Source organism: Ursus americanus, chromosome 8, assembly GCF_024610735.1.
Source record: "Ursus americanus isolate L20-20 chromosome 8, mUrsAme1.1.p, whole genome shotgun sequence".
NCBI lineage: Eukaryota > Metazoa > Chordata > Mammalia > Carnivora > Ursidae > Ursus > Ursus americanus.
Window position 1 is genome coordinate 13,089,357 of NC_142134.1, and position 22,116 is coordinate 13,111,472.

The 22,116-nt window shown below is 36.4% G+C and overlaps 1 protein-coding gene across 7 annotated transcripts in view; it reads left to right on the forward strand.

The window, feature by feature from the left end:
* The first annotated feature begins 2,729 nt into the window (after positions 1-2,729).
* Positions 2,730-22,116, forward strand: part of SNCA (synuclein alpha) — a 147,373-nt gene continuing 127,986 nt past the window's right edge. For 2 of the 7 annotated variants that reach the window (XM_087863985.1, XM_045793233.2), the window contains exons 1-3: positions 3,721-3,802; positions 5,309-5,454; positions 17,264-17,305. In XM_087863985.1, coding sequence (XP_087720111.1) covers positions 5,334-5,454; positions 17,264-17,305 — 163 coding nt within the window. In that variant the 5' untranslated portion in view covers positions 3,721-3,802; positions 5,309-5,333. Of the gene's footprint in view, positions 2,793-3,692; positions 3,803-3,833; positions 3,948-4,051; positions 4,175-4,915; positions 5,020-5,308; positions 5,455-17,263; positions 17,306-22,116 lie in introns of those variants that run through there. The other 5 variants (XM_087863989.1, XM_087863986.1, XM_087863988.1 and 2 more) reach the window with 5 other exon arrangements.

Consider the following 22,116-nt stretch of genomic DNA (forward strand, 5'->3'; position numbering starts at 1 on the left):
GATTACCACATGGCACACTTAGGAAATTAGTTGTTGTAAGGGGAAGACGAAGAGAGTCTAGGTTAACCATTCAGCTCATAGAATGTTAATCTCTAGCTAAATTACTGTATTAAATTCAGATAAAACAATCTTATTGAAGAATTGCTAAGTATTTAGATTACATTTATCAAAGAGAAAATCAAACACATATGTAGTAGTTATTAACAAAATGTGCACATCAGCGATGTCTCCCAATAGGTTATTCTTCCATATTCTTTAGGAGTACAGGTCATTCAATGAGTCAAAAAAAATTTTTTTAAAGATTTTATTTATTTGACAGAGATAGAGACAGCCAGCGAGAGAGGGAACACAAGCAGGGGGAGTGGGAGAGGAAGAAGCAGGCTCATAGCGGAAGAGCCTGATGTGGGGCTTGATCCCACAACACCAGGATCACGCCCTGAGCTGAAGGCAGACTTTTAACCACTGTGCCACCCAGGTGCCCCTCAATGAGTCAAATTTTATTCAAGTTTAAATTTTCAAGTTATATTTACACAGTTAAAAATTTACTTAAGGCTATGCTGTCAATCAATGATGAAAATAAAAAAAAATCTTTATTAACTTCCAGTTTCTTTTTTTTGTCCTTAGAGTAATTCCATTTCCTTAAGAATACAGAGCTAAGATTATAAGTAGAATGTAAGCAATGTCACTCTTGATATCACTAGTAATTAAAAGTTTATTGAATGATCACTGTGTCCAAGACACTTTGAGGGGAGAAAGGAGTAGAATATAGAATTACAACTATAACTCTAAATGACCAAAAAATGGCTTATAATTTTCTTTCTCTTTTTCTTTCTTTTTCTTTCTCTCTCCCTCTTTTTATGAGTGATAAGGAATCATCTTCTCCTATTAAGAATTATCAACATAGAAAAGACAAAATTCCAAATATGAATGCTCTGTTTTATAATATCTGAAGTTCTTCTTGATTTCTACAGTCAAATCTAAATCCAAAGGCTATTTCTAACAGAACTGGGTCTCACCCTCTTCCTCCCACTCTATACCACACCCAGTCTGTAAGGTTTTAGAGAGAAACTCACAACTCAGGAGACAATTGTGCCTTTTGGAATGGTTCCTGCTGGTGTATCTCAGCTCTGCCACTTAAAAGCTAGGCAACTTCAGCCTTTTACTAAAATTCTTTGAGCTTCGGATTCCCTGACTGTAAAAGGTACATAATAAAACTTAATTTACCCACCTGTTGTGATTATATTACAGTACATTAGTCTTTTGTGAAGCATAAAGTATCATATAAAGGTGTTACAGTATCATGCTATGCTATAAGAAGCACAAAAATGTAACAACCACTCCAAAATAATTCTCTCATTGGTCTGTCATGGGACCTAAGAATATGCCCCTTTGATTTAAACACTAGGTTTCAAGGAGGTCCCTGTTAAATTATAAATATGTCATATGATACATTAAATATTGTCAGAATAGTCTATCAAGGTAACTTGAAGTGATAGATCACAGTGGAAAAGATATATTATTGTGGTAATAAAAGGAAAAAAAGCAAAAGTATTAAAAAGAAACAAACTACTGAAACATGTTACAATGTAAATGAACTTCACAAATATTTTGAGTGAAAGGGAAAAAATTTCATACTGGTTTCATTTTTGTGCAATTCTGAAATATGTACAACTAAAAAGAGCAAAAGAGAATTTTCTGGGGTGATGAAATGTTCTGTTTTCAAAATGGTGTGGGTTACACTAATGCATATATTTTTCAAAACTAATTTAAAGGAATACTTAAGATCGATGATTTCACTATATGTATATTACATTTCAATTTTTTAAAAGATCATCTAAGTGTTATTGTGGTTATTTTAAACAGTTCTTATATTTTATGCATACAGGCTGAAATATTGGCGGATGAAAGGATATATGTAATTCTTGGGATTTAGTAAAACATGAAGGGTGGTGATAAAAAATGGAGAGTGGGTGAGCATATAGATGAAACATGATTAGCCATATATTAAAAAATGGTGACAGCTGGGTGATATTCACACGGAGTCCTTCATTCTTTCAGCTTTTGTTTATGCTAAACTTTTTTCATAGCAAAAAGTTGAAAAGAGAGGGTTCATCTGTGTTCATCTCATTTACAAAAGAAAACTGTGAACAGAGGACATAACTTGTTCAAAGTCTCAAAGCCAGACAACAAACCAGCTCCTAAGTTTAACCTTTTTCTGATCCCAAGGAAACAAAATATGAGCATTTGAAAAGGTTGCTTTTACAAAAGGCAGACCAATAGTGCAAAGACTTGTTTAAGCAGTGTATGTGTGTGTGTGTGTGTGTGTGTGTGTGTGTGTGTACACACACATATATTCTGGTTCCCTGGTTCCTGTTTTGTTTTTGTTTTTGGTTTTGGTTTCAGAGGGTTGTTTTGTAGATTTAAATTGTATTTTACTCGGATTTCAGAACCGAAAGGAGTTAGAGAAAGCATTTTTTCTACACACACACACACACAAAAACATAAAACAAAACAAAAAACATACAGCAAAGACTTGTTTTTCCCTTCCAGTGCTAAAATCATCCTCCCAATTCAGGCAAAAACAGCAAATGCATTCTGTTAGAGGGAGGAGCTTGGTTCTCCATTCTGGTGTGATCCAGGAACAGCTGTTTTCCCTCCAGCTCTGCAAGAGGTGAAATGTGTTAAGCAATGCAAAAATTGTCTTCAAGCCCGCGCGTATGGCTGCGTGTCTGTGTGTGGGAAGGGATGTGTGGGGTGTCAGCTCCGAGGGCAACGTGAATCAAATGAGAAAGGTGAGTAGTGTGTAGAAGGGACGAAGAAATTAGATGTGATGGTTCAGGAGAATAAGGCACGCTGGATTCGTCTCCTCCATCAGGCAGTTGAGTGTGGAAAGTAAATTCCATTTCGAGAACGAAAAACCTTAAGACCGCTTGGTATCGACGGCTGGGGAATATTTATTCCGTGTTCCACTGATGGGAAAAATCGGCGTCTGGCGGCAGCTGATTGGTGGACAAGAAAATGGTGATAGTGGGGTGGGAAGAGGATTCGAAGAGGCTCCTCCTGCCTCAACCTGTAACTCTTCCTTACTAGTCTCCTCTCCATCCGCGGGACCCTTTCGGGCTCATCCGAGGTTAAGAGGTTAAGAGCAAACGAAAATCTGAGTAATATTTGAACAAAAACATCCTTAACATTGTGTCCGACCACCGTTAATCAAAATTTCAGCGATCCGAGGGAAACGTGCTCTTGGTAGTACTGGTTGAACATCCTTCCTGAGCTGCCTGCCTCCTTCAGTAGCCTCCCAAGAGGATGGCTCTATCTTTGGTGGTCGATCCCTCAGACCTCCACTCCACTAGGGTGGCTCCGACAAGGGGGTCCCGTGAGGAACCAGAGGGGAGGGCGGAGACAGCGAAGGAGGGGGGGGGATGGGAAAGAGGGAGAAACATCAGCCTAAGCCTAACAGCTCCAGATCGCCACAAGAATCCCCTTGATTCTGAACTTGAGGGGAAGCGCAGAATACCCCCACCTCCCCGCTCCCCAAGCCCAGGCTGGCTGCTGGAGTTGGAGGTACAGCCGCCCCCCCTCCCCCGCCCCCATCTCCATTCGAGTAGAGGAGTGAAGTGCACGCGGCTGGGAAAGCGGCGAGTGCCGGGAGAGGGGCGGGGAGAGGCGCTGACAAATCAGCTGCGGGGGCGGTGAGCGGAGGAGAAGGAGGAGGAGAAAGAGGAAGAGGAGGAAGACCACGACGACGAGAAGGGGACCCGAGAGAGGGGGTGAGAGACCGTGCGCGGCAGCGTGGGGCGAGGTGTGTGCTGGCTTTAGACTGACCCGAGGACCGAGCCTGGCCCTTAGCGTCCTTCGCGCTCTCTCCCTGCCTTCCCTTCCGACCCTCTGTCTCTTTCTCTCGGATCCAATTGTGCGGGGGACGGGGAGTGGCAATTCGACGACAGGTTCGTGGGTTTGCCTCCCACTCCCCCAGCCTCTCTCATCACCGGGTTGTGCTGACAGCAGCCTCCTCTGGGGACCATCCCTCTCGTGGTGCCGCCTCCTCCCTTCCTGTGCGCTTCTTATTCTCCCTCTTTCCATTTAAATAATAATTGGGAATTGTTTAAAAAAAATTTTTTTATAAGGGGGTGGTTGAGAGGAATTGTAGTTGTGAGGATCAGAGGGATCCCAGGTAAGTACCTATGGATCTAAACGGGCAGCTTTGGCAATACTGGAGGAAAAACGGGAGGAGAGGAGTCGTGGACTTCTGGGAGGGAGGTTGTTGCTGCAATAAGGACCCGCTGTGTCGAGTCTCTCGAGGTGGGTGCTTATCTCGTCAGCGAGCTTGAGGAAAGTAAGTTAATCTGGCTTTCCTCTGGCATCCGACATTCCGTTCTTCTCGTCCCCAAAGGCTGAGAGGTTACGTTGCTTCTCTGGGATACGCTTTTCCCCTGGGAAACGCGAGGATGCTCGATGGAGCGTGAGCTGCCAACTTTTATTTCTCTTTTACCTTAAAGCCCCAGTCCGCCCTCTCGTTTTCTCGGTGAAGTAAGCAAGCCGTGTTTGGTAGATCATTAAGTGGAAGTGCGGGGAGGGCAAGTCAACAGGTGGTAAGGGGTTAACAGGTGCGGGCGCCGGCTGGGTAGCGAATTCACGCGCGCGGAGAACGCCCCCTCGGGTGGCCGGCGCGAGTCAGGAGACCGCTCCCGGCTGTGCACAGGCGCCTGCTCAGAGTGGATAGCTGGCGGCGGGGGTGGCTGGTGGGGTGGATTAGGGCGGGTGTGTGTGGGCTCACTGTGGGCCTGACGTGTAGCCACACCCAGAGTGAGTAGTTCTCTTCCTTCCCCTCTGGGTGATCCACCAGTTAGTCTTCTTCTGGGATTCAGTTTAAGACTGTCCCTGACCCGATGCCTTCAGCTCCCTTTCTTTTCCTGTGCTGTCTTTTAAACGTACTTCTAACTTACCTTGTCACCGTTTGGACTCTGGGAAGTTGAAAGAGGGGTCCATCTTTTCATGTAACTACACTTCGAAAAAACAGTAAGAACAACCCAGATGATTCATCCTGATCCATGTTTAGGCAGCTAGACTTTTACTAGCCAAGATGGATGAGGGATGCTAAATTTTTAATGCAAAAGCTGGTTTAAAAAAAAAAAAAAGGCTTTTTTTTTTTTTTTTGGTCCAATGGTTGAAATAAGAGTGTAAATAAAAGAGTCTTGCACTTTTGGGAGTTGTACTGATCTTTCAGTGGTTTTTTATTTTGGATGGTTCTAATTTTATTTTATTCTACCCAAAAGTTCTCATTGAAATTATATTTTGTGTTCTCTAGTGTGGTGTAAAGGAATTCATTAGCCATGGATGTATTCATGAAAGGGCTTTCAAAGGCCAAGGAGGGAGTCGTGGCTGCTGCTGAAAAAACCAAACAGGGTGTGGCAGAAGCAGCAGGAAAGACAAAAGAGGGTGTTCTCTATGTAGGTAGGTAAGCCCTACATGGCATCTTGATATTTATTTATGATTGATGGGTTAGGATGATTGATGCTCTAAATGCTGGTATTTCCTGCTTGATTCATTTTTGTATCATCACTTGTCAAAAGGATAAACTGAGTCAGAGGACTGTGTGGGTAGGTAAATGTGTGTATTTGAGCTACTAGTAAAAAGTGAGGATAACCTTTTGTTTTTTCAGAATATTTGATTTTTCAGTAATACTTAGGACTTTTTAAATGAATGCTTCTGTGCATAAGAGACTATAATTCATCAAAAGTTTTTAAAACTCAGTCTCAAATAAGAATATCTTTAAGAATCAAAGTCATTCATGGGCCTTTGATTTTTTTTATCGTGAAAAATACTAGCACATTTTAGCATATTCATATTTTAAAATAAGACTTCAATATGGCCCTGGGATATGTAAAAAAAGTCCTGTGGCCCTAAAAAGGAAAGGACAGAAAAGTCTTTGGTAGAGTTCCTCCTTGTGACCACTTGGTAAATTGAAGACTAATTGCCCAAAAAAGTGCTTGAAAGCTGTTGCTAATATCTCAGAGACATTTATATATATAATTAATTTATCAAATGACACACATACTAAATAATGAGATTGATGCTTATCTTGTCTACTTGTTCCTAAATCACCACTTTGTAGTATTCATGGAGATCCTGACTCTCTTTTTCTTATCTTGAACTTTGCTAGGTGAGGTGTTATTTTACAAATCCCTTCAAATTCTTTGGGGAAGGAATAGACACATACATAGACAAACACTCATCCACAGGGACACGTGCACACACCCACCTTCTGCCCATTCTGCCTCTCCTCTTTCTCTGCTGCTGCTCTGAGCTCTTGCAGATTCCCTGGAGCAGCAGGAGCACAGGACGTGCAGGAAGGTGGAGGACGAACCTGTTGGGTGGCATGAGGCGCTATGCCTGTGTCTGTGGGTGACAGCTACGTTGTCTGTCCAACATGGATGCACTGAAAAAGAGTTAGACTTGAAATGATTTTTATGAATGCCTCTCATATGATTTTTTTCTCATTACTCATAGACTATATTGGTTGAGTTTGCTACAAATCTTCAGTTAAATTATTCTTTCTCTTAAGACCTGTTTTCAGAGAAATCACTGAATTAAAGAATGTTCCCAGAGGAAAAAATGATGAGTTAATTTCAAGTGTTTTTGTGAAGTGTGAATTATATCTTTTTAGATGGAATTTGGAATTCTGAATCAGTGTTGTGCAATAATCAATATCTTTATACTTGTCCTCAGTTTTCTAAGTCATGCAAGTGTGTGCTTGCAACTATTCTTTGATTTCCATTATGTTATAATTTAGTAACTTTCAAGATTTTTTTTTTTAGGATGCTAATATTTACTCCATTAGTTGGTAGTGAGTCCAGATACTATTGAAAATTAATGTAATACATTGCTGTTTTCTAGGTAACAAATGGGTTTTATCATCTGGAAAACTTCTTCTTTGCATTGTCAGCTCTGCGTTTGGGCAAATATAATGATTTTATTTTTTTGAGATTAATTCTGTTATTATATAAAATTATAATTTGTTTACATGTCATGTGTATTTTTAAATCATCTTCAATACATATCATGGTGTTTAACATATAGTGCATTCTATAAATTATTTATTGGTTGTGTTCTGAAGGATAGTTAAAATTCGAACTCAAACACAGGATTTAAGATGAAAATTGACCTTGAAAAAACAGAGTATATAGATCAGGAGTTGATCAACTTTCTCTGTAAAGTGATAGACTAAATATTTTAGGCCATAAGATCTCTGTGTGTCAATTAATTAACTCTGTGATTGTGGTGTGAAAACAGCCATAGACAATAATTAGCTGTGATCCAATAAAACCTTACTTACTGAAACAGGTGGTGAGTTGATTTGGCCCATAGGGCTGCAGTGTGGTGACTCCTGGAAAAGTAGAGAGAACACAGTCTTGATGTCACACAAACCTAAATTCTAGCCCAGGCTACATCATTTATTGCTTTTAGAATACTATAAAAGTTCCTTAACATCTATGAGCTTTACTTCCATCATTTGTAAAAATATGAGTTAGATAAATGCAACTACCTTGCAGAGTTTTTGTGAGAATGTCATAATAAAACAAAACACATGAGTAATAAAGCACACTTTAAAAAAATTAAAGACTTTATTTTTTGTAGCAATTAGGTTCACAGCAAAATTGAGAGGCAATTAACAGAGGTTTCTCATGTACCACTTGCCTCCACACATGCATGACCTCCCCCATGACCTACATCCCCCACCAGATTGGTACATTTATTAAAATTAATGAACCTCCATTGACACATCACAATCACCCAAAACCCATAGCTTAGTTTAAGGTTCACTCTTCGTGTTATGCATTCTCTGCATTTGGACAAATGTACAATGAAGTGTAGCCATCATTATAGTGTCATATAGGTATTTTTGGTGTCCTAAAATTGTGCATCACTTACTCATTTCCCTCCACCAACGCCTGGCAACCACTGATCTTTTTTTGCTGTCTCCATAATTTTGCCATTTCCAGAACGTCATATACCTGGAATCATACAGCATGTAGACCTTTAAGATTGACTTCTTTCTCTTAGTAATACGCATTTAAGGTTCTTCCATGTCTTTTCATGACTTGATAGCTCATTTCTTTTTAATGCTAAATATTAATTCCAGTGTCTGGATGTACCACAGTTATCTATTCACCTACTGAGGGACATCTTGGTTTCTTCCAAGTTTTGGCAATTGTGAATAAAACTGCTATAAACATCCATGTGCAGGCTTTTGAATGGACATAAGCTTTCAACTCCTTTGGGTAAATACCAAGGATCACTATTGCTGGATCACATGGTAAGGATATGTTTAGTTTTATAAGGAACTGACAAACTATCTTCCAAAGTGGCTGGACCAGTTTGCATCCCACTAATAATGAGTACCAGTTCTTGTTGCTTCACAAACTTGTCAGCATTTGGTGTTTCAATATTTTAGATTTTGATCATTCTAACACATGTGTTGTCTTATCTGATAGTTCTAATTTACATTTCTCAGATGACGTATGATGTGGAGCATCTTTTCATAAGCTTATTTGTCATCTGTATATTTTCTTTGGTGAGGTATCTGTTAAGGTATTTGGCCTGTCCTTTAATCTGGTTGTTTTCTTATTGTTGAGTTTTAAGAGTCCCCTGTATATTTGGGATAGTAGTTCCTTTTCAGATGTATCTTCTGCAAATATTTTCTCTCAATCTGTAGCTTTTCTCACTCTCAACACTTCACAGAGCAGAAAATTTTCATTCTAATGAAGTCCAGCTTATTGATTCTTTATTTCATGGGTTGTGCTTTTATTGTTACATCTAAAAGTCATTGCCATACCCAAGGTCATGTAGGTTTTCTCCTATGTTATTCTAGGAGCTTTATAGTTTTGTATTTTACACTTAGGTCTATGATCCCTATTGTGTTAATTTTTTGTGAAGCGTTGTTGTCTATTCTTCTCCTTCTCCTTGTTTCTTCTTTCTTCTTGAATGTGGATGTCCAGTTGTTCCAGCACCATTTTTTGCTTTATTGTATTGCTTTTGCTCCTTTGTCAAAAATCAGTTGGCTATATTTACATGGTTTTATTTCTAGGCTCTTTATTCTGTTCCATTGATTTGTTTGTGTGTTCTCTTGCACTTATCACAGTGTCTTGATTACTATAGCTTGATATAAAGTCTGAAAAGCAAGTAGTGTCAGACCTATGATTTTATACTTCAGTATCATCTTGGCTATTCAGGGCCTTTTGCCTCTCCACAAGACTTTAGAGTCTGTTAATATCTGCACAATAAACTGCTGAGATTTTGATTAAGTTTGAATTGAACTATAGATCAAGTTAAGAACTGACATCTGTCAAGATGAACATAGAATTTACCTCCTTTTGTTTGTTTTCTGCTTTTGTTCATCAGAGCTTTGTAGTTTTCCTCATATAGATCTTGTTTATATTCCGTTAAATGTACACCTAAGTATTTCATCTTTTTTGGTGCTAATATAAATGTGTTTTAAATTTTAGATTGCATTTGTTCATTGCTCATATATATGAAAGTGATTGACTTGTGTTCATTAACACTGTATCCAAGAATCTTACAAAAATTAGGGTTTTTTTGGTCCTTGTTGATCCTTTACGATTTTCTACATAAACAATCAAATCATCTGTGAATGAAGATCGTTTTATTTCTTCTTTCCCAATCTGTATACCTCTTATTTCCTTTTATTATCTTATTGCACTGGCTAGGATTTCCAGTACGATGCTTGTCTTGTTCCTGGTCTTAGTAGGAAAGCTCTAGTTTCTTGCTATGAAATATGATATTATCTAGGGGTTTTTTGTAAATATTCTTTATCAAGTTGAGGCAGTTCCCCTCTGTTTCTAGTTTACCAGAAGTTTTTTTTTTATCAGAAATAGATGTTGCATTTTGTCAAATGCTTTTTCTGTATCTATTGATATGATCATGTCATTTGTCTTTTTTATCCTGTCGATGTGATGGATTACTTTAATTAATTTTTGCATAATGAACCAACCTTGCATACCTGGCATGATTTCCACTTGGTTGTGAAGTATAATTCTTTTTATATGTTGTTGGATTTGATTTGTTAATATTTTGTTGAGAATTTTTGTAAAGCATACTTTTGTATATAGGAGCCATGGTTATTATCAGATAAGCTGTCCAACAGAATAATTACTTTATCAACATATTTTCTTTTTATCTTTTCATTTGTCATTACAAAACTCACAAATAACTGGAGTGAAAGATTGGAAGTAACTCTAGTGACTCATTCTAGTGACTCTAGTGACTCTAACTTCAATATGACTGAAGATGTTTAGCACACTGTTTTCTTAAGCCTAATAAAAAAAGTAATCTCATTCCTTTATAATATATTTTGGGCAACTATCCTTTAACAAATTGAGGAAATACCATAAGAATCAGTGTTATTTTATGATTTTTTTTGTTTGTGATGTTTGTGTATAAATTTTCAATCAATATACTTCAATTTAATAAATAACAATTATCTCAATCAAATGGCTTAGAAATTATAGAGTCCAATTGAAAAGCAAAAAAATTTAGTTTTCTTTATATAATGCCAAGTATTGTAACAGTAAAGGTGAGAAAATTATCTTCAAAACTCTCTCAAAGCTACTTTGCCCAGTAAGCAGCAATGGTCCAGAGTATGCGTTAATATCAGCTCTCAAATCACAATATGGTTCACCTGGCCATCGAGCTGACAAAGTCAACGTATCATGCACAACAGCAGTGTAGTTGACTATGACTAGTATAGTCTGACTATGAGTTCTTGCAATTCCTAGGCATTACTTTAGACCTTCTCCACTGTGCCTTGTGATGTCATGAGAGATAAGATGGGATAGTTGTGGCCACTTCAGGTCATGGAAGCTATCAGCTCCGGTCTCTCTTCAGTTTACTGATCACATAGCTACTTGGTACCTACTTTGTAGCTATATGTTTTCAATTACAGTTTACTCAGCAATTAAATATTAATTACTAATTATAGATACTAATGAACAACTGACAGCAAATACAGGTGGTTGGTTTGATATGAAGCAACTTCATTAAAACCCCCATTTATATTTGAATCAGGATAAATTCTATGATTTAGCCCAATGTCCAATTCTCAGGTATTACTCAGGCAGAGAGGATAGATCCCCAGACCAACTGGCAAACATTTCTTTCAAGTAGTCATTTTTAAAAATATGGGGTACAAGGAGTGGTAGATGAGTAGTGATAAGTAATATTCCCTTAAATACAAGCTGTTCTCACCTTGCAAATTTCCAGTATAGAAGAATTCCATCTATGACAGTTAGTTGAATGATACCAGTCCCTCACAACACAGTTCAAATTGTTACTACAGTACATAAACTGTGATTACATAAAGTACAACTTCTGCTTCTAGCTCTTCAGCCCACAAATTGCTACATAAATAACAGAAACTTATTATAATCCATGATCAAATTATATCACTTTTTTCAAAGTTTGCCAGTGATTGGTCATTGCACATCTGCTATTCAGCTCACATAGACGGCAAAGCCCATAGTTGTGTTGCTTCCTTGTCTCCCAGTGATAAAGCTGTGTGATAGTTTACAAAAATGCATAATTGAAAAAGGAAATTGGCCAAAAAAGATGAAAGCGCAGCAAAGAAATGAAGTGAAAATGCCAGAAGTAAAATTTGAATCAAAGAATGTTTTATTTACAGCAAATAGTTGACTTTGGGAATGGTAACACTGCTACTGCTCAGAAGACTCTGGATAGGTAGCCAGAGGAACTTATTCAAGTTGAAATAAGTAAATGAAAAAGGTTGTGATGAATAAGTTAAAGATGTTTCAGAAGAAGTGCTGCTGCAAAAGTAACTAACATTAAAGGAACTATCAGAGATCTAGCATGATGTTAAAAGTGCAAAGGGTAACATTTTGGAAACTGATTCAAACTTACAAAAGAGTATGACAGTTCTCTAAGACTTAGGAAAGGTGCTCATGCCATATGTGAAGTTATACAATGAGAAGAATACAGCACTATTTAAATTAATCTTGTTAAGTTTTTCACAAAGAAAACACTTTAATTCTCAATGTCTTAAATTACGATATACAAAGAAAAATTAATTTTGCTAGTTTTTTATTTCCCTACAAATTTATAAATAAGAGAATTTTTAATGTTTTGACAAAAAAATGTAAAGGTCATGGGACAATTGTAATTTTTACTATCAATTAATTGTTGTTTTCTTCATTGATATTTAAGGCCACTTTCTACAGACAACTCAGCTTGTGCTTGGTGACTTTGCAATCCCATAGTACTTGCAAAGTGACCATTGACTGCAAAGTATGCATATATACACAAACACATTGACACATCGTATTACATATGTAAACTGTTATCCTGAAATATATCCATGAAATATATTTCATAATTTAATAACTGCATGATTTCATTTGTATGAATTTATGATTAATGATTTGTTCTATTTTAAACTGCAAATCCCTTTACAAATATGTGTGAAGAATAATTATCTCTTACTATTTGGTATGTACTAAACACTTTTGAAATCTTTATGTGTATTTCCTTTGATTTTTCATGTTAACTGAATGATGTATATTTGATTAATATGTGGTGAAGTAAAGATTTAAATCTAGGAAATCTAAATGTAGAGCCTATATTTTAAAAGTTTATTTTCATTTAATTTTTATTGTTGAAATATATTTAACGTACAATATTATATTAGCCTCAGTTGTAATAATGATTTGACAATTCTGTACATTGCTCAGTGCTCACCACTGTAAGTAAAGTAACCGTCTGTTACCATATAATGTTATTACAGCAGTGCCTGGGTAGCTCAGTTAGTTAAGGGTCTGCCTTCAGCTCAGGTCATGATCCCAGGGTCCTGGGACCGAGCCCCATGTTGGGCTCCCTGCTCAGTGAAAGAGCCTGCTTCTCTTTCTCCCTCTGCCCCTCCCCCCACTTGTGTGATCTCTCTCACGCTCTCAAATAAATAAATAAAATCTTTAAAAAAATGTTACTACAATATTATTGAGTATATTTCCTATGCTGTACTTTTCAGCTCTATGACTTATTTATTTTATAATTGGAAGGTCGTACTTCTTAATCCCTTTCACCTATTTCACCCATCCCTCACCCGCCTCCCCTCTGGTAACCACCAGTTCTCTGTTTTTATGTTTCTGGGTATTTTTGTTTTTTTGTTTTGTTTTGCTTTGATTTTTAGATTCCACATATAAGTGAAATCATATGGTACTTGTCCTTTTTCATCTGACTTATTTCACTTAACATAATACCCTCTCTTGTCCATCCATGTTGATACAAATGACAATATCTCATTTTTTTTATGTCTGAGTAATATTCCATGGTGTGTGTGTGTATACACACATACACACACACACACACACACACACACCACATCTTCTTTATTCAGTCATCTATCATTGAACATTTATATTGCTTTCATATGTGGGCTATTGTAAATAATGCTACAATAAACATAGGGATACATATGTCTTTTTGAATTAAGTGTTTTCATTTTCTTCAGGTAAATTCTCAACAGTAGAATTACTGGATCATATGGTATTTCTATTTTTAATTTTCTGAAGAAGCTCCATACTGTTTTCCAAAGTAGTTACACCATTTTACATTACCAGCAACAGTGCATGAGAGTTCCTTTTTCTCTACATCCTCACCAACACTTATTTCTTTCTTTTTGATACCATTCTCACTGATGTGAGGTTGTATTTCATCGTGGTTTTGATTTGCACTTATGTGATGGTTAATAATGTTGAGTATCTTTTCATGTGTCTGTTGGCTATCTATATCTTCTTTGGAAAAATGACTATTCAGGTTCCCTACCCATTTTTAAATTGGATTATTTGTTGTTTTTAGTATTGAGTTCTGTAAGTTCTTTATATATTTTGGATATTAACCCCTTATCAAATATCTTATTTGCAAATAATTCTCTCCCATTCACTAAGTTGCCTTTAATTTTGTTGATTGCTTCCTTTGCTGTGAAAAATCTTTTTATTTTGGTATAGTCCCAATAGTTTATTTTTGCTTTTGTTTCCCTTACTTCAGGAGACATGTGTGTAAATATGTTGCTAAGGTCGATGTCCAGGAGATTACTGCCTATGTTTTGTTTTAGGAGTTTTATGGTTTCAGGTCTGACACTTAAGTCTTAACCAGTTTGCGTTAATTTTTGTGTGTGGTGTTAAGAAAGTGTTTCAGTTGCACTCTTTCCCATGTAGCTGTGCAGTTTTCTCATCACCACTTATTGAAGAGACTGTCTTCCCCATTATATTCATGCCTCCTTCATTGTAGGTTAATTGACCATGTAAGTGTGGGTTTATTTCTGGGCAAAACCCATATTCTTAACTACAATATTATAGTTTATTTTATGTTTTATTTTTATCAGAGGTCCTTAAATATATTCAAATTGAAACTTCTTAACTATATTTAAATGGTTTTATTAAACATAGATACTTTTCTTGACTGTTTAGTAAAATGTAAATTTAAATATGCATCCAAATTTCACTTAATGCCTTATTTATATGTTTTCATAAAAACATTTAGTGAACATTTTCAACCTTGTCTTGTATATTCACTTAGGTCATTTAATTGATCATATTATTGAAATCATGGATATGAGCTTCTAAATTTTAAATAAATTTGGAAATTGAAGCTGTCTAAGATCAGTGTTTTACAAACTCAATCCATGAATTATTAGAATTAGATAATGAGGGTTATTAGAAAATGCAAATATCTGTACCTGATATTTCCCGACCATTTGAGGCTCTGATACAACAGTCAGCATTTTCAACCAGCAGCCCCACCTGACTGGTTCTGCTGCACTCTCCAGTTTTAGGACCCGGTTCTTACAGATTATTTAATTAATCCCATGTAGTCATCTTACTGTGGGGAACCTGAGATTCCCTTATGCTTTTTTTCCTTTGTTTTAAAGTGTTTACTTTATTTCTAACATGCTTATGAAGGCTTTTTAAAACAGTGCATTTTTAAACTAAGGATTAGTACCTAGTTTAATCTCCAAATATAGATTTAAATAATTTCTCAGTTTTGGGACACTCAGGTGACTCAGTCCTTAAGCATCTGCCTTCTGCTTGGGTCTGCCTTCCCAGGGTCCTGGGATTGAGCCCGGCATTGCATCGGGCTCCCTGCTCAGCTGGGGGCCTGCTTCTCCCTCTCCCTCTGCCTGCTGCTTCCCCTACTTGTGCTCTCTCTCTGTCCAATAAATAAATTAAATCTTCAAAAAAAATTTCTCAGTTTTTATGCCCTCATTTCCTTATATTCACCTATCTCTGGTAGAAATAGATTATTTGACTTACAGGGTAGTTTTCAAATGAATTTCCAATCTGCTGTAATTTTCTCCAAAAAAAATTTAATTAAAAAACTGGTGTAGAGGTGCCTGGGTGGCTCAGTTGATTCAGCAGCTGACTCTTTTTTTTTCTTTTTTTAAATAAAGATTTTATTTATTTGAGAGAAAGAGAGTGAGAGAGCACAAGTGAGGTGAAGGGCAGAGGGAAAAACAGACTCCCTGGCTCGATCCTGGGACTCCAGGATCATGACCTGAGCTGAAGGCAGGTGCTTAACTGACTGAGCCATCCAGGTCCCCCAAGAAGCATCTGACTCTTGATTTTGGCTTAGGTCATGATCTCAGGGTCTTGAGATTGAGCCCCATGTTGGGCTCTGCACTGGGCGTGGAACCTGCTTAAGATTCTCTCTTTCCCTCTCCCCCTCCCCCAGCTCTCTCTCTCTCTCTCTCAAAAAAAAAAAAAATAGTGTCACTTACACTGAAAAATCCAACATTAGAGAGCTCATGAATAAAATTGTTAAACTTAGTTTTAATATATATTAATGAACTATTTATATAAAAGCTGTATTCCTCATAAAGGTTTGCTTGGCTTAGTGGAAAGGGTATAGGTTTAGGGTCATATGGACCTTAATGTACTTATAGCCAGTTATTCCCTGTATGGCTTTAGGCAAATCATTTAACTTTGAATTGCAATTTCTTCAAATATAAAGTGGGCATAATTCACCTGTATGAAATGAACTAAGCAAGAGTAAAGTGCCTTTTACATAATAGGTGTTCAATGAATGTTAATTTCTTCTTTCTCTTCCCTTCTACTTGAGTTTCATGGGTTGACTAATCTCTCTGCTGTCCTATACTTTAGTATAGCTTCTGTAGTTCTGAACCCAGGATCATCTTCCCACCCAGCCCCAGTGTTATCTCACTTTTTTTTTTCCTCTGTAAGTTGATTATTGAAGAGAGTGCCTTCCCTATTGTATAGGTTAATTGACTACTTAAGTGTGGGTTTATTTCTGGGCAAAACCCGTTATTGAAGGGAGACATAAGGGGATAAAAAGTCATTGGAAGGTGCAGCCACTGTGGAGAACGGTATGGAAGTCCCTCAAAAAGCTAAAAATAGATCTACCCTATGATCCAGCAATTGCACTACTGGATATTTACCCAAAGAATACGAAAACACTAATTCAAAGAGATACATGCACCCCAATGTTTATAGCAGCATTTTCCAAAATAACCAAGATGTGGAAGCAGCCCCAGTATCCACTGATAGATGAATGGATAAAAAAGACATGGTATATATTTTTAATGGAATATTATTCAGCCACAAAAAGAAAGAAACCTTGTCATTTGCAATGACATGGATGGAGCTAGAAAGTACAATGCTACGGGAAATAAGTCAATCAGAGACAGACAAGTATCATATGATTTTTTGCATGTACATGGAATTTAAGAAACAAAATAAATGAGCAAAAGGAAAAAAAAGAGAGTGCGCGCGCGAGAGAGAGACAAACCAAGGAATAGACTCTTAACTATAGAGAACAATTTGATGGTTACCAGAGGGGAGGATTCAGGGGGATGGTTGAAATAAATGATGGGGATTAAGGAGGGCACTTGTCCTGATGAACACTGTCAATATATGGAATACCACATTGCACACCTGGAACTAATAATACTCTATGTTAACTAACTGGAATTAAAATAAAAACTTAAAAAAAAGTCATCATTGTGGGTTAAAATTTTAATTGGAAAGAACCTCCTGTTAGTTTTGCTTTCTTCTGTTTGTTGTATGATTACTGGAATTCCTTGTTTCAGGTTTTTTGCTCCCTATTTATATTTTTCTATATGGGCTTCTAAAGATTGAGATTTTTTTATTAGTTGTATTTAAAGATAGCTAATCGGCAACATAAGGAGACTTATGTGTATGTTTTGAATTTGTTTTTATAGGCTCCAAAACCAAGGAAGGAGTGGTTCATGGTGTGACAACAGGTAAGCTCCATGGGGCCTGTATCCAAGAATGATATTGAAAATATCTAGTAAGCATTACTCATTCAGAATGTAATTGTAAACAGCCACTGTGTTCATAGAGAAATATTCTAAGGGAACATCAGCTTTGTTTAATTTTAATTCTTTATTAAGTATTTTAAAATAAGTAAATATTTATTATAGATAAATAAAACAATATATTCCACTATCAAGAATGATGCCTCTGAACTGACCAGATATGTTTAATTTGTGGTAGTATCACATTTAAATATTCTGAAACATTATGTTTTGGCAAACTGCTACCATAAATTACATATAAGAATTGCCAGTTTTCAAAGGATTAATGTTAAATTCTCTGTAGAGTATAATAAAACATTCTGACATTAAACTATACTCAGTATAACATTTCCTTGATGATTCAGAAAACATTTTAGGAAACACCTTTGGAATGATCAGTGAAGTATTTATTGTATTTATATCTATTTGGCATAATTTTACCAAGAATTTGAATAGGTCTGTGGGAGATTACAATAAATTAATATCAAAAATGATGAAAATTGCGGATGGGGGGGAGGAGGAGGAGTATGATAGGGACAGACAGAAAAAGGAAAGGAGAACCAAAATTTAATAATCTTTAGAGCCCACAGACTTGCCGTGATTCAGTTTCATGTTGTATGTATTCCAAGCTGCCTGACAGATGGGGTAAAACAGGATATATAATCAGAAACATAATTCATATGATCAGATAGCAGTAAACGTAATAGTGTCTCAGAAAAATACCATGTTCCTATTACTGAATTATAAAAATGGAAATGGAGAAAATCAAATGGGAGTATTAATACAGTTTTGTGGTTGATACCATCACCCTGGAGCCAGACTTCCTTGGTTCAAATTTCTGCTTACCACTTACGAGCTATGTGATTTTCTGCAGGATTCATAATCTTTTTGTGATTTAGTTTCCTCATCTGTAAAAAGGATAAAGAGAATTAATGTACACAAGTACCTAGAGTAATGAAATTAAGTAGTGTGTATTATACAGGTGTTATTTATCATCACTTTATAGTGAGTCTGTCTTGAACAACATTTTTACAGCTAGTGGAGAAAAATATTTCAGATGACCTTTGTATATATACCTTTGTTAATAAATGAGGGCACAAAATGAAAGGAGAATCCTTTGAAACTGATTCTGCTAGAAGCTAAATTAAAGTATGCTGCTTGTATTTGCTCTGCTGCAATCCAGTCAGTATGTGATGCCCGGATCTAGGCAAGTAAATGAACTGCGTTGATTTCTAGGGACCGTCTGTAAATATGATGTTATTAAGCATGATTTTAATAAGACCCGGGTAGCAGACAGTTGGAGGCTGTACTATCTGAAGAGCCTCGCTAGATTAATGGTGTTCCATTTGAGAGTTGAAGAATCCATGTGGTTTAAAAAGCAGATAAGCTTGCGGCCAGATTTAGAGTCTGTGGTAAAAATTAAACAATACAAATAATATCATCATTGAATGAAGGCTATGGAGATGGGCTGCAAGGGTAACTCTTAACAAAGTCGGAGTTTTCATCTTCTCTGCAATGACATAAAGTAAATAGGAGTGTGTGTGTGTGTGTGTGTGTGTGTGTGTACGTACACTACTGGAGTTTGTACAATAAGGCAGCATTTTGTTTTCTGAAGAACAGTAGCCTGTCACCTTATGTTTCCCTGGTTTAATAATATTAAGAAACTTTGCATATCATGTCTTTTTTAGCATATTGAAGAATCTGAGATATTCCATAGTAAAGAAATTTTCATAATATAGTTGAATCCAGGGCTTCTTAAATTTGTTTGACCTTATTTCAATAGTTACTAGGATTGAGTGAAACCGGTGTCCAGAGAACACTATGGAAAATGCCACTAAGCAGCAAGACCATGATGATTTTGATGTGGGTAATATTTACAGCCATTGAACCAATCAACTATCCTGGCAAGAGCCAAGTATCAAAAATGTCATAAGTAGCCTGACTATGAGAAATGAAATGGGATAAATCTGCAATAAATACCATCTTTCTCCCGTATCAGGCAATGAGTAGGATTATTGAATATAAAATTCTAAATTCCAAGAATAAGGATAAATAAGTTTAAGATGGGGCTCCTGGGTGGCACAGCGGTTAAGTGTCTGCCTTCAGCTCAGGGCGTGATCCCGGCATTATGGGATCGAGCCCCACATCAGGCTCCTCCACTATGAGCCTGCTTCTTCCTCTCCCACTCCCCCTGCTGTGTTCCCTCTCTCGCTGGCTGTCTCTATCTCTGTTAAATAGATAAATAAAATCTTTAAAAAAAAAATAAGTTTAAGATAATTACCTCCATGGTTAAGGAGAAGAATTGATTATTATACTTGGTCTAAAATGTTTATATTGGCTATATAAATATAGGTACTAAATAAATGTTATTATTGTAATTAGTCTTAAAACAGGGAAGTGAGAAACTATTATACAGTATATAACATTATCAGCTGATGTCAAAAGAAAAATTTCCTCAAGATTCATCCCATTACTTATTTTTCAGAAATACAGACTTTAGTAACTTAGTTAGGCCAGGAGTTTTCTACCTGAAAAAATTCCAAGAAAAAGAATTTCTCCCAGTTAGATAATCTCATGATAAAATCTAAAAATCTGCCTTACACCCTCGCTATTTGATCTCAGTTCATTATTGTTGCAGTTGTCAACTTAATGCATTATGTTATAGAAAAATATGAGAGTGTATTGAATCTGGATGTACTGAATGACATGTCTTTGAAGCCACTTTAAAAAATAGATGTTGATAAAAGCTTACTTAATTTTTTTCCTCATGAAAGTATGGTTTAAAGAATTTCCTATTATTGCAGATTTTCTGAGTTTTGATTCTTATAAACAGAAATTTGTTACATGATAATGAGCACAACTAATTTCAACATGTTATAATTTATCAAAATGTTTTATAATATAAATTTATTTTCCTTAGATATAGAATTTGTACAATTCAAAGCTAGATCTTCTTAATTTTATGGTTGTGTTTAATATCAAAGGTTAGATTTACTGTATCTATTTGAAAAGTTGGTGCCACATTTTCTTAAATTTTTTTTTGCTTAAAGCCAGATTAAATCTAATTACTAAAGTTAATGAATAAATTACAGAATACACAAAATTCCTTTTAATGCATTCAAAATTATTTATTGAGAATCTGCTGTGAAATAATATAAAGAAAAATAACAGGATTTCTGATTTTAATGAATTCCAAATAGGCTGGTGGGGGTGGAGAGACACACTGGGAAATGAATAATTCTGGCACAATGTTAAAAGTTCCATAGCAGAGATATATCTAAAATTTTATGACATCACTGGAGGAGAAACAGGAACTTGTTGGGAGGAAAGGTTTTTAATATGGAATATGACATTTGAAATGGGTTTTAACAGCAGCTTGAATTTGCTGAGTAAACAGATAGGGAGATATCTGAGAAGGATCAAAGCTTCTGACCAGACAGAGCTGTATGAATAAAATTGCGAAAGACTGGCATATTTGGGGGAGAACATAAAATACTATGTTCTCATATAATACTCATATAATACTATGATTAGTTGGGAGGAAAGTATCCCTTTCGATCCTAGTTTTGTGGTCTTTTCCTTTAAAAATGAGTCTCATTTATTAGATTAAAAATGTTACCAATTTGAATGTGTCTTATTTCCTTTTCTTTTGTCACTCTTTTGTTTGGCATGTCAGTGAACAGAGAAATAGTGTAAAAGGCCTTAACAGGGGGGCAAAGGAGCTCAAGGTGACTGGATAATTTGCTAGGTGAACAAGTCCCACAGGAATCTTTTAAAATGCGTCTATCATTGCTACGTGTACACTCTGTCGTTTCGTAATGTAACTAATTTACTCTTAACGATGAGTAACCTGATGAAGTTATGATGAAGGACAAAGTGTATTTTACTGTGAAGTTTATGTGCATCAAATTATATTAATGTGTATACATATATAAGGAACGTCTAGATATTATAAAAATAACCTTTCGTGGCTGGTAGAAAAATCACGAATCTGTAAAAAGATCAAAATTTATTCTTGTCTTTCAGATATTGTAACAAGAAAATGTTCATTTTTCAAGTAAAATTTTCTATTCATGTTCTTGGAAAAGAAAAACAAAATGACAAGTTAGAGCCCATAATTCACAATTTTTAAAGGATCAACATTCTGGAAGTGTTTAAAAACATGAGATCTGAGCTTCTCACTGGCATTTAAATTGAACTTTGCATTGGGAATAGCCATGACTTGCTAGGAGGCACCAGCTGTACCCCCAAAGGTGGCAACTCTTCCTGACTTTAGACTCTAGGGTCACTTCTGCTTCCCCACATTGCCCAGAACTGAAGAATAAGCACCTGTCCTTACCACCTTACTTCCACGACCTGCTATCAAAATCCAGTTGCTTTGTCCACATTATTCAATCGTTGGCCTTCTGCAAGGGGTGACACGCGATCTGTACGATAATCGTGTGACTAGCTTTTAACAGTTGCCAATTTAACACCTGACAGTGGAACTCATCCAATTCCTCGGACTGGGGATTATCTGGAAAGGATGTATGTAAGTGCAAAGCATACCCCCCCCCAAAGTGTCTCTATTTGCTTAGGAGGGGGCCCAAGGAAAAATATCACTCAAAAACCCAAATTCCTGAAATCTGGAGAAAAAGGAGTTTGTGAGGCAAAAAGGAAAGAAGGTATAGTTGGACATAAGAGATGCAAGATGTAGGTTTTATGGGTATAAATGTCATAAGGTTTAGATGAAGAGCAGTTGTTTTATTTCTCTGTTG